The sequence below is a fragment of the Limanda limanda genome, chromosome 8, assembly GCF_963576545.1.
Source record: "Limanda limanda chromosome 8, fLimLim1.1, whole genome shotgun sequence".
NCBI classification, from domain to species: Eukaryota; Metazoa; Chordata; class Actinopteri; order Pleuronectiformes; family Pleuronectidae; genus Limanda; species Limanda limanda.
The window spans coordinates 26401685-26418412 of NC_083643.1; the positions used below are offsets into that span (position 1 = coordinate 26401685).

The 16728-nt window shown below is 43.2% G+C and overlaps 1 protein-coding gene across 1 annotated transcript in view; it reads left to right on the forward strand.

The window, feature by feature from the left end:
- Positions 1-16728, forward strand: part of cttnbp2 (cortactin binding protein 2) — an 88723-nt gene that overhangs the window by 37484 nt on the left and 34511 nt on the right. Inside the window, exons 3-4 of the mRNA XM_061076907.1 lie at positions 4402-4632; positions 12293-13691. Coding sequence (XP_060932890.1) covers positions 4402-4632; positions 12293-13691 — 1630 coding nt within the window. The remainder of the gene's footprint in view (positions 1-4401; positions 4633-12292; positions 13692-16728) is intronic.

The following is a 16728-nucleotide window of genomic DNA, read 5'->3' on the forward strand; positions in this document are numbered from 1 at the left end:
GACAACATAACCTCTGCTGGTTTAAGCTTGTACTGTATAATGTAGCTCTCCTCTAATGAAGTCCAATGGATCTATGGGATCAATAGAGCCTCAGGGGAGCAAAGTGTGTGACAGCTGAGGATTTAGCTCGTGAGCCGGATGCTGTAATAGAGTGACCCATGACCCTGAGCCTACAACCAGGAGATAGTCACAAAAAAGACACATGGAGTTGAATGCGAGGAAAGGTTTTCTTCATCTTGCTCTCTGAAATGAACGAACTACAGTTTGTTTCGGTGTCACAAAAAATATGTGGAACTCAGCCTTTAAACGTTTTTAGATATAATCTACACTCTTCAACTGAACGATTGGCGTTGAGAGCAAAACAAATGCATATTGACTTAATTGGCCACAGTCCACTGTGTGCAACCTACTCTGCGGCTATATTAACCTGAACCAAATCCTTAACCAACCTAATGTTAGCTTTATTATTGGACTAAGCAAATAAAAAAATGCCAATTCTGATACGTTTACACTCACAGCCTCGAGCGTTGATCACAAAGTTGATGGAGCGTCCTGGCACTGAGTTAAGCTACTGTTTTTAGATGATCTACCATGTTGGTCGTTGAGCTGTGAAAAGTGAATTCCTGCAGCCACAGCATCAACCTCCTTGAATTTGGATTAATTTGAATAAAAATGATCTTAATGATCTTAAACATTAAAATAAACTAAGATTGGAAGTGGAGGGTAACACTTTTTCTTTTCTTTGAACACACACACACAAAGTAACAACCAAAAAACCTTCTTCAATCAGATTCTGATCCTAATGTGGAAGTGAGGAGCAGTGTCCGGCAGACTGGGAGCTTGAATGGGCTCAGCATAAATATCCTGTAAATATTTACTGGAGGATCCTGAGAGTTGAAGGGTGATTTAAAGGTGGCCTGCATTGCTCCTGATTATTTACCTCAGAGCTTTGGAAAGGATCACCTTTGGATGGTACAGATGCTGGTTGCCCTGCTGCTGGGGATTTCAGCCTCAGAAAATGAACTCACTGAGCTGGCAACTATTTTGACGATTTGGATTCAGATTCTGTTTTAGCTTCTCATTTGTGAGGATTTGTTGTTTCTCTTGGTTTTATGTGAATATCGATCAACAATTTTTTGGGTTTTGACCTGTTAATTGGATAAAATATGTTATTCAAAGGCACGGACTTGGGAAGTGTTAGAGGCTTTGTACTGTGTTTTGTCAGTTACAGCTTGGGATTGATTGCTCCATTAAAAAAAAGGTTATTTGCAGCCCAAGTCGAGTTCTTGATGTTGACTTTGTTGTTATCGTAGGCAGCAGGTTTCTAACTGGTGCATGCGACAACTCCTTTAGTGCAGTTTCATATGTTTTTTTAAGTGATTAATGGTCCACTGTGAACATAGGTAACTAGAAGAGGCCAACACACCAAATAGAAAGGTGTTTGTGTTTATTAGAGAGAGAAAGAGAGATAAAATTTGATTATTTCCACTCCTACCCTTCCTCTGTGTTGTGTTTATATTGGCCTGTTCACAGCCATAACAACAGCATCGAGCTCTGCCTCAGTTTGTCAGCATTCACCATCAATCTTAGCGCTGCTTTGCTCATTGTATCTGTGTGTGTGTGCTCATGAAGTGTGTGTATTGTACTCCAAACTCTTGTCATCTCCTTCTTTGGCAAAGCCTCCTGCAACTCCTTCCTGCCGCCTGCTCCTCTCCGTCCCTGCTGTCCGTCCTTCGATGCTTTGTCGTTTTCTCGCCTCCACATTTCATTGAAATGTCTCTCGCCTAGTTATTAATTATTCCTCCCTCACCAACCTTATGTAGCTGATAGAAATGAATCACTGCTCTGTCAAATAAAATCCCTCAAAACTTTTATTTACTCTCGTATTCAGCTTTGTGAAGGGGAAGAAAGCCTTGAAGCTTAAACAATAGGGCTGAGGCGACGCGTCTAGTGGAAAGTGGCTGCGCCTAATCAAAGCATGGATTCACCCAAAGAGCAAGCTGAAGCTGAACCTGCGCCCCTTTCTCGTCTTTACGGTAGTCTTATTTGAACCTGCCCAGCTTTTTCAGTCTTTACGGTAGTAAATCCTGGCAGCACAAGGAATTTTCCTTCTCTCACTGACCAAGAGAAAGTATGAACGAAGAGAAAAGGAGCTGTGTAGTTGTTGATATTTGTTGAGATTGTTGTCAGTGAAAAGTAGTTAAGAAAAACTTAAACTACATTTCTAAAATTTTTAATTCTTTATTTTAAGATGCCTTTTTCAAAAGATCTTTATTTAGTTTTTAAATGAAAACCCTATTTCATTTGAAATGAGAAAAGGACATTTATTTATATTATTTAATTATTGGATGTGAAAATGAATAATAAACATTCTTAATAAATCATCCTTTTCTGTCTCTCATACTCCTTAAATCTACATTTCTACTTGTGTGGACTTTGTGTCTGGAGGCTTCTGCTGTTTTCCTTCCCTCCGTGAGTTATAACACTCTCTCACCACCACTTATGGTCAGAAGGTCTGGTGTCCATGCAGCTGCTGCAATGCAGCCAAGTGGGGTTTGGTTGGGTATTATTTGACCATTGGATAAGTGTTCATCTGGTTGTGGTCAGAATGATTAAGAGCTTGTTTGAGAGGGATAATGTTCCTGTAACTCTACTCAGGACCGAGCGCTGCTAACTGCAGCAGTTTGGGTAATACTGGACTTTATTTGCGGGAGATTCTTCGAACTTCAGGGGCCAATCAGATTTTAGCTGGGTCCTGGGCCCACCTGGCCCTGCCCCATTTACCCTCCCCTCTAAATACATGAGAAAGTCCTATTCCAACGCCAAGGAATACAAGGAAAGATCAAATGTAAAAGGTTGATTTATTTGTTGATTTATTTAATGTAAGATTCCAAAAGTTCCACGCAGGTTTTCTGAACTTTGGTACACGCACAAATCTCAAATTATACCTTACCTGCTGTTTTCTTTGAGTTAGAATTGTTATTGTTGTTACTGGCCATAACCTTCAGGCAGCGTTCACATGCTGTTCAGAGAGCATCTGCTGAACATCATTCTGTTTACATTCTGTTGGAAAGCAGAGCTGGATGATGAGTGGTACACTTTAGAAGTAGCAGCTGTGCAGTTGAAGTATTTCTCTGTCGTGTTGGATCTCTGCAGTCAGTTGAGGCTGGTCTACTTTAATCCCACACAAAACATATTTTTTAAGTATTTGGCAGGTGCTCAGTTGCACTGGAATGCACCCATGCTACGTGTTCTGGCTGTGATCGCTCAGTTTAACATTATGCTGGAATGACACCGCAGGCCTGCTGCTCTCACCTCCGACACGCTCTGAGGACTCTATCTCCCATCTCCATCTCATCTCTGTAATCTGAGAGCAGCCGTGCCTGTTGCGGTGCTGAGTGGTTGTGGAGTCAGGCAGGCGGGCTCCCAGTGGTCAGTGGTGGGGTGGGGATGTGCGGGGGCTGTGGCAAGACTCGATGGACTGAACCTCCTCCTGAGGTCCTGAGGGTGAGGGAGGGGCTGGGTGCTGAATCTGCTTGAACTTAAAAGTAGAGTGGTGTCACGCTCAAAGCCTCATTATAACCATAAATAAGTGCGTGCTCTCTTATTATCTCCTGTTTGATGTGAGAGGACACGCTAACCGAGGGCGTTTGGGCCACGACACGCTCTGGAAATGAGCCGCTACAAGAGCATTCAAGAAAAAATCTTGAATTACAAATGTTTACTATGATATCTGGTGAAGATAATGTTTTTTAAAGGTACAATTTTCACTTTAACGTACCAATGCAGAAACATCCATAAAGTTGATGAGCACACTGTGAAACATAACTCCAACATAGCAGAAGTGCGATATATTTTGAAACGTACATCAATTCTTTCAGACATTCTCCTGAAATGATCTGCAGGGGCAGTATGTGAGAAAGCAAATGTCTGAGTCAGATGCTCTGGACATTCTCCCACAGTTTTTCCCCGTCTGCTCCCTTGTTAAAGCTCAGGATCCTCTCCTGATGAAAAAGAGGAGCCATACATGTAGACGTCAACTTGAGATTTGAGAGTTTTTAGTGATAAGGGCTGATACTGCTGAGAACGAAACCACGTGATTTCCGCATTTCCAGCTCATGCTCTACCCAGACAGACACTACCCCTCGCCTGAAAGTTCCTGATATTTTGTTGTTGTGAATCCATCTGATTGGAGAATATCCTGCTGCTGTTGATAGATGAATGGTAAAATCAGGGTAATCTGCAGACCCTTAAAACAGCTGTTATGTGCATGTTCTAGTTTAATGTGGCGATACTTATTTTAAGATTCCTGATCTAAATATGGTCAGGACGGAGTCGAAATAACTTTCAGTCACATAGTGAACAAGTTAATCATGTTTTCTCCTTTTCTTCTTCTTATAGGCTCAGAGGAAGGAGGTGTTTCTCCAGGAGCGATACGGCCACTACAGCCTGACCGACCCCTTCCTGGCTCTCCAGCGGGACTTTGAATCTGGGGTCCCCGGTGGATCCACTGAGCGAAGGCCCCTGGGCTCCAGCCCCATCTCTGTCCTGGAGGCTGTCATGGCGCACTGTAGGAAGATGCAGGAGCGTATGTCAGCCCAGCTGGCCGCCGCCGAGAGCCGCCAGAAGAGGGTAAGACGCCAGAGGGGAGGAGAGTTTCTGTTAGTGGGTTTGTGGGCTAACCTCTGACTCGGAAAAGGAAACTTAAAAGTCCCAAGTATTGGTGCTATGGGAACATTTTGATACCCCTAGCATCATGTTCTTTTCTTATATCCTTTGTATCATGGAAAAAGTTACCTAAGTCTCAACTGGCAAAGTAGGAGCTGATATTTTTTTTAAGATTGTCTAATTGTGATCATTATTATCTTAACCCATTCAGGATTTGTTTTAACAGTGCGTTTTTTTGGAATGAATACACAGATCAGCTGCATAGCAAAACGTATTAAAGAAGAAACTTTTGGTGCAAAGTCTATCTACTGCTTTTCAACACTTATTTATTAAAGCACTTTGAAGTCACATTTAATGAATACAGGTAATGGAGTGCCAATTATTACAATATATTTTAAGTTTGAGAGACAATATGATATAACTCCTTTACACTAAAATTAGCATGTATAGGCAGGTTTTTTAAACGGTGGTAAACCTGCCGAGTTTGTCTTTCTTGTTTTCCCCCTGTGTGTCATGTTTGACTTCACGAACATGCCAAAATTGGGAGGCTCTCTCACCTCACCTCACCTTCCAGTACAAAGAAAAAATTGCTGTTGCAGGTTGTTCCCAAGAACTATAAAAGTTTATTGCATTTATGTGCCAATGCCCCAAAGTTTAATGCACATCATAACTGCTGATCGGAGGCGGAGCCGATAAAAACCTCTCAACTGCTGAATAATTTGACACAGTAGTGAATGTTGATTTCAATCCATTCATATTGCAGACAAAAGCCAGATGTTAGTGGGTGTCAGTGGTTTTTTTAACAAGTGAAAATCCAGTTGCGCATTGACTACTTCTGAAAGTACTGTTTGCCTATCTACATTAATCACAGTGTTTCATTGCTCTCAGAATTAAGTTCAGCTGAGGCTTACAGGAATTTAGTCTGTAGTTTTTTAAATATCCTGCCTTAAACTCAATATAAATGTTGACCTGCTAGTGGCGCTAGAGAGACCCACAAAATAATTAGGATTAATCCTCCATGGACCATGTTTGTCTCTACCAACTTTAATAGGAATCCATCAGGTAGCACATATAGTTTACTCTTCAGCACCAAGGTCAATAATCATTTACAAACTGCATAATTTATTACCTTATCAGTTCAGTGTTACTGCTGTGAGTCAGGAGTCAAACGAAGTGAAGTTAAATAAAGGTGGACATGGCCTATGAATACGTCATTTCCTCATTGAACAGACTGCTTATTTACACACAAATCGTTGTGACTGAAATTATGTAAAGTGAGTGAGTGGAGAATTGGTGTTATGTGCTCATATTTACGGACTCTCATCAGGTCCCTGGCAGCGCTGTTTTGACTGAATTGCAGTTTTTGGATGTTCTTGCCAGTGATCCCAGTGAAAAGTGAATCGCAGTAGTCCAGTCTAGAGGAGATGAATGCGTGGACGAGCTTCTCTGCATCTGAAAGGGTTAAAGTGGGGCGGAGTTTGGAGATGTTTTTGAGATGGTAAAAGGAGGTTTTGCACAGGTGTTTTATATAGTCATTAAAGGTCAGGTGAGGATCAAACCTAACTCCCAGATTAGTGACTGTGGAGGAGAGGGGTATGACCTGACCGTCGAAGGTGAGCTGAGTTATTGAGGATGACTGAACCTGGTGTGGAGTGCCAACAAGGAGGGCTTCAGTTTTGCTACTGTTTAACTTGAGAAAGTTGCTGCTCATCCATGTCTTTATCTCCCCAAGACAGGCGGTGAGACGTGAAATGGCTGCAGAGGGGTTTGGGGCAGTTTTGATGTAAAGCTGTGTGTCGTCAGCATAACAGTGGAAGGACATCCTATGTTTGCTGATGACACGACCGAGGGAGAGTATGTAAATAATGAAGAGGATGGGGCCGAGGACCGACCCTTGCAGAACACCACAAGAGATAGGGAGCAGTCTGGACTTGTATCTTCCCAGTGAGACATATTCAGTTCTGCCAGAGATGTAGGACTAAAACCACTTGAGTGCAGAGTCTGATAGTCCAACAGCGTTGTAGAAGCACTCTAAGAGGAGAGTGTGATCCACTGTGTCAAATGCAGCAGTCAGGTCCAGGAGGATGAGGAGTGAGGGTGATCCTGCATAGGGATGGGTATCGTTTGGTTTTTATCCGATACCGGTTCCTAACCGATACTTTTAAAACGATACCGGTGCCTAAACGGTGCCTGAACCGATACTTTTTTTTTAAAAAAGTGCACAAAACTAAGCTTGACCACAACTGTTTAAAGTAGATTATAAATATAAATAAATACAAAACACTTTTTAACTTAAAACTATGAATAATATATGAACTGTTAACAAAAGTTTACACTATACTTAAATAAATAAAAATATATACAAAACACACACACTCTGACTCGTGACTCTGACTTCGGTGCCTGAGCCAATTGAAGACTGAGGGTCGCTTTTCCATCACTCGGAGACCCCCGTGTCTCCGCGGCGAGGGCTGTCCCCCCAAAATGCGAACGCTTTTGTGAAACCTGTCTCGCCATGGTCTTCGCTCCTCCCGCCCCGAGCCTTTCCAAGCCGATCCGGAGCCGGTCACCGCCACGGAGGAAATGCGCCCGGCGGAGGGGAGCCAGCGCCGGGGAGAGGTCCCGCGAGGAGATCCTCCCGCGAGGAGATCCTCCCGCGAGGAGATCCTCCCACACCTGCACGGAAGCCCTGACGCACGCGGGGCGCGGGCAGCGCGGAGACAAGAGTTTGTCCACCGGAAGCCGCGACCGACATGCGGGGGCCCATATTGGAACCGGTTCTCGGTACCCAACCCTAATCCTGCATCGGCTGTCATCAGCAGGTCATTCGTAACCCTCATCACTGTTGGAGGGTTAAGACTTGGTTTTAGGGTTAGAATTGGATTTAGTTAAGGGTTTGGTACAGAGTTATGTTTAGGCATTTAGTTTTTATGGTTAGGGTCAAGGGATATATGTGGATGTGTGAACATCTCCAGCATGGTTTGCTGGAGACTTACTCTAAACTTATCCATAGTAATTAGATTAATTACCTATTTTTCAATAGTCTTACCTTAAAACATGTCTTCACCTTAAAATGTAATGGTTTATTTTATGTGTACTTAATAATAATGTGGCTGTGTAAACTGATTTAGGTCCCCACAACATGAGTAATATGTGGAGCACACACACAGCGATGAGTTGTAGAAGAATGAAGGGAGAGGTAGGAGTCGGCTGTTTTGAGAGGAAAGCTGGTTAAGTAGATTTTGAGGCTGAGTGTCTAAAGTGTGTCTTTGCTTCCATCAACAAATGTAAATTGGCAGTTTCCATTTGTGGCCTGATAACATCCTCTTATCACAGTTTTAACTGCAGAGCAGGGCACTGTTACCACATGTTTTGTTTTGCACAGTGCCGTCGTGCACTATCACTCCATCCACAGATCTTGGGTTTGGTTAAATCCGAGATTTGACCTGAAAGCTCTCAAGGAAACTTGGTTGTTTCCTGTCCCAACAGCGACCTAGAAACATAGCTATGCAAAAACAGAGTTTACCCAATTTAGCACAAAATATATCAACATGTCACCTGACGGCATGTCAGCAGCAGTGTATGAAGTCATCAGGCCAGGATGAATCATAACAATGACCTATGACAATGCAACACTGCTGAAAGACTCCGGCTCAATGTATCTAGGGGGATCTTCTGGTTGCCGGGTAGAGTGAATTTCACCGGGATTGTCAGTGCTATCTTTATCCCCCTCCATCCGTTTCCACTCTTGTCATCCTCTGGTGAGTAAGCTGTTGAATTATCCATGAGGTCTTAGGCAAGCTGAAGGCAGGCTGGCATTTGTTCGTAACGCACTCTGAATCGGTTTACGGAGGAGATGAAGACACCTCCCACTCGCTCATCTTTTCCTCTTAAACCAGTCATGAATACGGAAGGAGCCCCCCGTCACAGCGATGAAGAAACACTGTATTTGTCTGTTTTGTGCAGGATGTCAAAGTGTTGTTGATGTTGTGATGTGAGGCGGGATTTAGAAGCAAGGTCACCACCACTGGTGCTGAAATTCCCCTTTCTTAAAATAGTACTCAGGTCGCCTCCTCCTTTTCTTCCTTCTCTCATCCCCAATTCTCCACAGTAGCTGAATCACTGCTTTTTTGCTGCAGCTTTTAGGAGTAAGGATAGACTCTTTTTGAAGAAAGAGTGTACTTGTAATCTTCATTGAATATTTTATTAAGCAACAGGGATCTCTGGTCCCGCGAGTAACGGAGGGACCTGAGGTGACTTCACATTATCTCCACAAAAAGTTCCAGTTACATCTCATTCAGCTTGTGATCACTCTTTGTCTAAGGATGACTTTACACACTGCTGTGGCCATCATTGCACATTCAGTTAACAAGGTTAACCATGCCATTATGTTGTATTAACCCATCAAACAAAGAAATATCAAATATCAACTATATCCTATCTGCATTCAGACCAACATTAATCACCATAAAGGTATAACATTGAACAAGTAAAATAAAAAATAAAAACTAGACCCATGTTATATATTTTGTTATTTTTGTTGAAATTTTGAATTTTATCCATGTTAATGAGATCTTTCATTTTAGTCATCTTTTATTAGTTTCATATGCTCTTTACCTGTGGCTTTGTCTGTTTCTTTTATAACTTCCAAGACAAATGTGTGACAAAGGAAAAACACAGTGCTAGCCAGTTAGCCAGTCGGCTGTTTTTCTTGCAATGGATCATGATTATTTACTGTCCTGGGTTACTTTATTTAAGCTATAACATGTTGCTGTGACCCTACATTGCTTTATGACATCATCAAACTAGGTCTTTTATTATTGTTTTGATCAAGAGACCCCTATTGGCCGAAATTACTAATTGTATTTTTAAAAACCCTTTGCTCCTGTTGTTTTTTCTTTCTCTATTGCTTGCTCGCTTGTGCTTACACACACACACGCACACGCACACGCACACACACACCTCATACTGGGTAAAGACAACATTATTTGATCATAAAACCCAAACAACAGTTGTGGTTATTTGCATATCGAGCAGGGAAGTGAGATCTGATCCCAAGTGGCTACAGGAGCCGCAGTCAGGACACAGTTTAATACCAGGTGTGAACAGACCGACTCAGAGCTGTCCACTCATCATCACATCTCTCAGGACGGATGTAAATAGCAGGTCTGAACAGGGCCTTAGTAGTTGAAAGATTTTCAAAAGCTTTTCCAACATTGCATTTCTGTCATAGTGGCATCAGTGGTGGCGGCGGCGTCTGTATGTAATTGCCGTATGCAATTTATAAAGGACTGCACATTGTGTCAGCACCTTTACAGCATCCCTAAATCTGTTCTTCTGAGGCATTAGGCTGCCTTACAACAGACATAATCCTCACCCAATTAGCAGCTAGTCGTAGCACCTCCTTTTGAGTAACAACTGGCGTTCCCTCAGCGCTCCCCTCGCTTTTAAACCCCCCAGCTCCTCCTCAGCCTCAGCTGGTGGTGACATGTACTCCCTTATGGTTTACAACATGGGAGGAGGGAAGGATAGAGTGGGGGTCTCTGTTAAGATAGAGTTTGGCATAATTTTGAGGCTTGTTAGAGTGATGGGGTCTTTGCAATTGGGTGCCGAGCCCCCTGGTTAAGCCCTGCTACCCTCTGTGAAGCCAGCTCTGAGCCAACAATAGCAGCAGTGCCCCAGATATAGAAACCAGGGCTTTGACAAGTCATCGAAATTCAACCTTATGAAGAGACGCTGTGTCTCTGTGAATAGATATCTTAGACTCCACCAAAGCCGCCCCCTTGGTGACCCAAACCATCGTTTATTGTCAATAAACGATAGGTTTATTCACAATAAACCATCATCTATTTGTGAAAATGTCCTCTTATCCATTTAACTCTCCTCTCTTTAATCGAGCTTTGTAGTCTGACTAATGCAGTGTTTGTAGCGAACATTTTGTCTATTGTTCAGGTGATGGATGAGGTCTTCAGGATTAAGATTTGCACTACGTCACACATGGGGCTGCTGGTGAGACAGATGGCGTAAGAGTACCAAACGATACGTGTGAAATATGCCTGTAGGAGATGTTGGATGTTTGACGTGAGGTTCATGGATCTCATACAGCATGTACAGTCTGTCAAGGTGGTGCTTCGACTGCTTAATCTGTGTTTTTAAAAGGGAAAGGAACAATGTAGGTTAGCAGTATCAGTCAGTCTGTACCTGAAGACACCTGAGAACTTGCCTCCATGTGTCTGCTCACATGTCATGCTGAGGTTAAAGATGCAGCTATCAATTATCTCTATCAACAGTAAATTGGAAGGATGCGGTCATGCTCAGGGAAGAACCCATAAAATGTTGGTGCGGATTACGATCACGAGGCAGATCCAGGATTCATTTTACACTTTCTTTAATAGTGTGGAATATAGCATATGTTTTCATAAGAAGGAGCCTACAGCAACCTCAACAATAGCATATCTGGTAAGGAGAAGGTATAAAAACACAAAGTAAAGTGAAGGCTATTCAGCATAATGGAAGTCAAAAGTATTCCTAATACAGAACAAATAGAAATACATACACACATATAGATGAATTTGTATAATTACACATTAGCAGCATCTACATGTATTTTGACGTTACCAATTTCACAAGAAACAATTCGGGGATCTAGATGAAAAAATAAAGTGTTTTTAATTTGGTGCAGCTTGAGTGAATTCAAGGACATTGTTAGGCATTGTGGAGGTATGTGCTATACTGACGGCTATTGCAGTCTTTATAATTTGGCTGCAAACACCCAAAATATCATCTTTTCTCTGAACTATCCAGACATAAACTGCTGCCAATTAGAGGTGGACTCTTGTTCAACACCTCATGTCTACATGGTCATTTACCCGTCTCCAAAATGTTCGGACGCATGGGTCAGTGTAAGCGTGGAAATAATCCCATCACGATTTTCATAAATCTCAACATTTGTGGGAGAAGTGGCTTCTTTGCGTGTGGCACGAAGAAGCTAGGAGATAGCCTTTTTCTAGCTGACAAATCAGCCAGTCAGTGACGGGTTATACTAGTGGTCATAGTTTCGGATCTCTTCTGCCAAACGCTCTTATATTTGGTCCATATTTGTTCTAAATTTGGTCCATATTCGTTCTAAGCCAGTTTTATGGGGCATGAAACCGGAAATGCGACTCCTGAAAGGATGTAGTTAGCAGACCAATCACAGCCTTGCAGGCTTCGTGAGGCTTGCAGAGCTTTGCCGTCTAGTTAGAAAAATTGGGCGACGCACGTAAGAAGGGATACGTAAGTACGTAAGGGGCCCGAAGGGCTCTTGCGCTTCCGGGCCCGTGAAAACGCAGAAGCATGCGCCGGCCTTTAGCTTTGTTCAAAGGATGCTCCCCAAATAACGATACAATTCACTCAAGTGCTTAAACTGTTTAAGGCTTTTGCCTTCAACAAAAACTGATTATGAAAATGTTAAACTTTTCTGACTAATATTTTCAGCAATATTTTTTTTTTTTTTTTTTAATCAACTCAGATAACCAAAACCCATGTTACGATGTCCCTGGTATTTTCCATTGTGTGTGTATTTGTAGAGTGTTGCTATTGATCAGTGCTGCTTTTCTCTGACTGTGTTTGTTTCTTCTTCCAGCTGGAGATGGAGAAACTGCAGCTTCAGAGTCTGGAGCAGGAACACCGCAAGCTGACGGCGCAGCTGAAGGATGAACGTGAGAAGAACAAGCACATTGTCATGATGTTGGTTCGAGAGTGCAAGCAGCTTGCCACCCGGGTGGTCGAGGAGTCGCAGCGCTTTGACGAGCTCCAAGCTCGCCTGGACGAGGAGAGTCGCACCTCTGGCCGACTGCAGGAGGAGCTGAGCACCGAGCGGCAGCATAGCCAACAGATGGAAGCCAAGATGGAGAAACAGCTGTCAGAGTTCGACACAGAGAGGGAACAGCTGCGTGCCAGGCTGGGCCGCGAGGAGGCCGAGAGCCAGAGTCTACGGCAGGAGGTGGAGCAGCTCAGGACTGAACGGGGCGAAGGGAAGGATGCTGCTGTTGCCCAACCTGCTGCTGCCACCAGCCCACCACCCAAACCTAAAGCTCTGATGTCTGTTTCCGTAGCCACAGAGCCCATCAGCTCTCGAACAGCGTCTTGCCAAACGGACCTGCCCCCCACTGAGGTTGAGGGTCCAAAGAAGACCCCCCTCACTATACCCGTCAAACCAACCCCTGCCAACTATGTGGGCCTGAGCCTTCCAAAGACATCTGGCCGGGGTATCGTCCACAGCAGCTCAGGAGGACTGACACAGACAGAGAACGGCTCAGAGGGCCAAGCCCCCCACGGAGTACCCAGCGGGGTCAGTCCCCGTGTCCAGGCGGCCCGCTACAAGTTCCAGGAACAAGACCAAAACGGCACGGCATCCCAGAGTCCTCCAGCCCGTGACCTCTCCCCCACCAACCGTGACAACTTTGCCGCCAAGCAGCAAGCACGTCATACAGTCACGCAAGTTCTCTCGCGCTTCACCAGCCCTCCAGCAGGAGGTGCTGGATCCCTGCGTCCAGGCCTGCCCCACTCAGCCTCAGAGGGGGGTCCTTTTCCCGGTCGCCTGAGCCACCCTATCGGCATCAAGTCGCCAACGGTGGCCAGGATCGACCGGGGAAACCCTCCCCCTATACCTCCCAAAAAGCCAGGGCTCTCCCAGACCCCCTCTCCTCCGCATCCACCCATCAAAGTGGTGGGAGACAGCAGCCGCTCCCCTGGGGCTGGATTAAAACCAGCCACGCCCCAGCTGCCGCCCAAACCCGCCCTGGACCTGGTCCCAGCCCTGACGGCCTCTCAGGTGGGTGCCTGCCCCTCTCCAGGGCCTGGCCGGAGCCCTGAGCGGCAGCCGGCAGCAGCATGTGCAGAGTGCCCCCCCGTCATCAGCCCTTCCACCACTGTCAGTAGCCCCTCCTCCATAAACCCCCCTTCCACCTCCTCCTCCATTAGTGCTTCATCCTCCCGTAGCCCCCGTTCCTCAGCAGGCAGCCCACTGGCAACAGCATCAGGTAAAGGGGCTCCTCTCTGCTCCCTCTCCCTCCAGTTCTCCCCACTGCCTCTACTCTATAACTGTCTTTCCACAGCGCTAGCGTAGCGTAGCCTAGCATAGTGATCAGGTCACAGGGAAAGTGGTCTACCCACAGGAATGCAACGCAGAATAGCACACGGGTCAAATCAGTTTACGTAAGATCCGATGTCTCCCGCTGCATTCTTTCTCTCTACTCATCTCTCTTTCCCTGCCCTTAATATGTCCTCCCTCTGGGCAACCTTCGTCTCCCATGTTGTCACGTTAGCCATGTCGGTTGTCAGTATCAGCAGTGGACATTGACAACATGTCGCTTACATGTGTGATATTTCGCAGCAGAAGGAGCATGTCAGGGTGATTTGAGGCAAACCAGACCTTCCCCTACCGTACGCTCTAATGGGTCTGTAGGATTCCTACCAGTAACCCCTGTCCTCTCTGAAGCTGATGCCAGAGGCTGCTCTCTCCTTCCCTCACCCTTTACCATCCTCCAGTAGCATGCCATATCCTCTCTTCCACTTCCTGCACGCTCCCTGATTAAGCTTCTATTCACCTGTCTCACTGAGTGTCTGTCCACTCTGCTTCCTGTTTCATCAACACCTCAAATCTGTATGTGATTGAGTCATATTGATATATATGTTAGCATTAATATTTTACCTTGTCATGTGCTTGCAGTGTTTTGCTTGGTTGGACTGTGTAGTATAATTACAGAATAATGCCAGTTTATTACAACTTTGGTGTTAATTCCAAGGTATTATTGGTCTCAGATAGAAAACGCAGCTCATTATTTTCAAAAAACTTTTTCGCAAGTTGACATCACGGTCAAGGTGACATCATTTAGTCATCAATTAATTGTAAATATTTATCACAATTACAGTTTGCAAAAGTATACGCTTGCATTACTCAACTATAAGTACACATACTTGTGTTAAAAAAAGCAAAATACATAAAAAGGATAATTCCCCTGCCATAGCATAGAACGAATAAATGAGCCTCTTTTTAAAACGTAATCAGTAGAAAGTACAGATATTTGTTTAAATGTAGGAAGTAAAAGTGAAAATCGTCAGAAAAATAAATACAACTAAAATAAAGAACAGATACCTGAAATCTATACTAAAGTAGAGTAACAAAGTAAATCTACTTTGTTTCTTTCCACCTATGATTGCAGTTTACAACATAATCTCAGTTAAATTTAAATATTATTACTTATAATATTCCACTATATATTATATTTGTATATTTTACTCAATGTAGTTTATTTCCTGTCGTTTCAGATGTGGTCACTGTCAGTGTTACCTCCAAATATTTGGCTTTTGTCTTACAGCGTATGTTTCAGCTTTGTTTCGCCCAGTCTGACCTTTTATTTTTACCTCTGTTGTGATAAGAGTCATATTATCTGAAAGAAATGATGGAGAAACTTTAAAAACAAAAACGAATTGTAATAAACGGGAATTATCCTTAAACTTACCTGTGAAATGTGCAAAATATGTTTGCCCTGTAGAAATTCCTGTTATTTACTGGCAGATGTGTCCAGATTTGACGATCTGTTTTTATAGCTAAGTTTGCCAAATTGAACTAAACTCCAGACTAAAATAATGAGATTGTGGTTCCTGCACACTGCTTCTTAGAACAAAAATGTGATAACACCAGTTTCGCAAAATCTCTTAATTCCATTGCATCTGATTGCAGCAATCCTTCAACTTTTAAATCTGATAAAGTACAAATCTGAGGCACTTTGGGGAAATTCTGCTGCTTCCCAGATGTATTTATCACAATTATGAGCCAGGCCACAGTCTCACTTGTCAGCAGTCAAAAAAAGTTTTGTTGCCTTTGCCCTTTTTTCAATTCCACTCTGTCTGAGTGGGCGGTGGTGGGGCAACCATAAGAGCTTCCATAACCCAGGTCCCTGAGATCTCCTGCTGCACGTCTTCTCTGCTCTCAGTTGGATCTCTTTTATTCAGTCCATCAAACAAATGTGTGCACTGAAATTCTCTGTTCTGTCTTTGTCTAACAAATGTTTATCCTCCATAGTTTAGAACAACATGAGTCCGTGGTGAATAGCAGCTCATTGAGCATGATGCCTTTCAGTAGAGCGTTATATGTGTGGTTAATAGCTTTATCAAATGTTGTTGGGTTTAGTGATTAATCTTTTTTTTTTTCTTGTTCACTTCATCTCTTTGTGTGTTTGTTGTGCTTGCTTATTGAGAATAATGCTTTATATCAATGTGTGTATTTGTCCACAGTGTGAATAATGTTTGTATATGGAAGATGAATGTGAACAATCATCCGGTTAATTATGAGTCTTTTGTCAAGGCTTTAGCATGTGGATTCATTTCCAGTCATTTTATCAGATACTTCATGAGCAACACCATGAAAAACCTTGAATTCAAGTTGTATTTTCCAGGACAGAGAAAAAAACAAGCAAATTCTAAAGTTGAAAGATAACAGATATGAAATGATAGCACATGCAGCAATGTAGATGAGAAAAGGGTAGAAAAAAAAGGATTTAATGGAACACACTAAGAAAGTTCACATCTCACTCATTACACCCACGCTACATAGTGCAGGAGAATGTTATATCAGTGTCTGTCTGTCATAATTATTATTTACAGTTACAAACACACCACAGTTAAATGAGATAAATGAAAACAAAAAAATAACTACATAGAATCCGACAAGGCGATTGGATATTCTTTTTGTGTACTCTTTGGATATCTGAGATGTGCAGATCTGAGGAATTAAGTATTTATAATGCAAACGTCATTATTTTTAATATCAAAACCAGTTCAGCAAAAAATAATACTGAATACATCCGTTTACTCTTATTCAATCGAACATATTTGGCATCGTTGAAACTTTACAACCTCTACCAGAGTAAAGAAACAAAACAGATCCAAGGGTTTGAACAATGTTTGTTGCACAGCATGAGCTTGAACTCACTCGGCCGTCAGCAGGCGTGTGTCCTCTGAGGTTAATAGAACCACTGATGTTTATGGTTCAACTCTTAACATCTTGTTCTCACC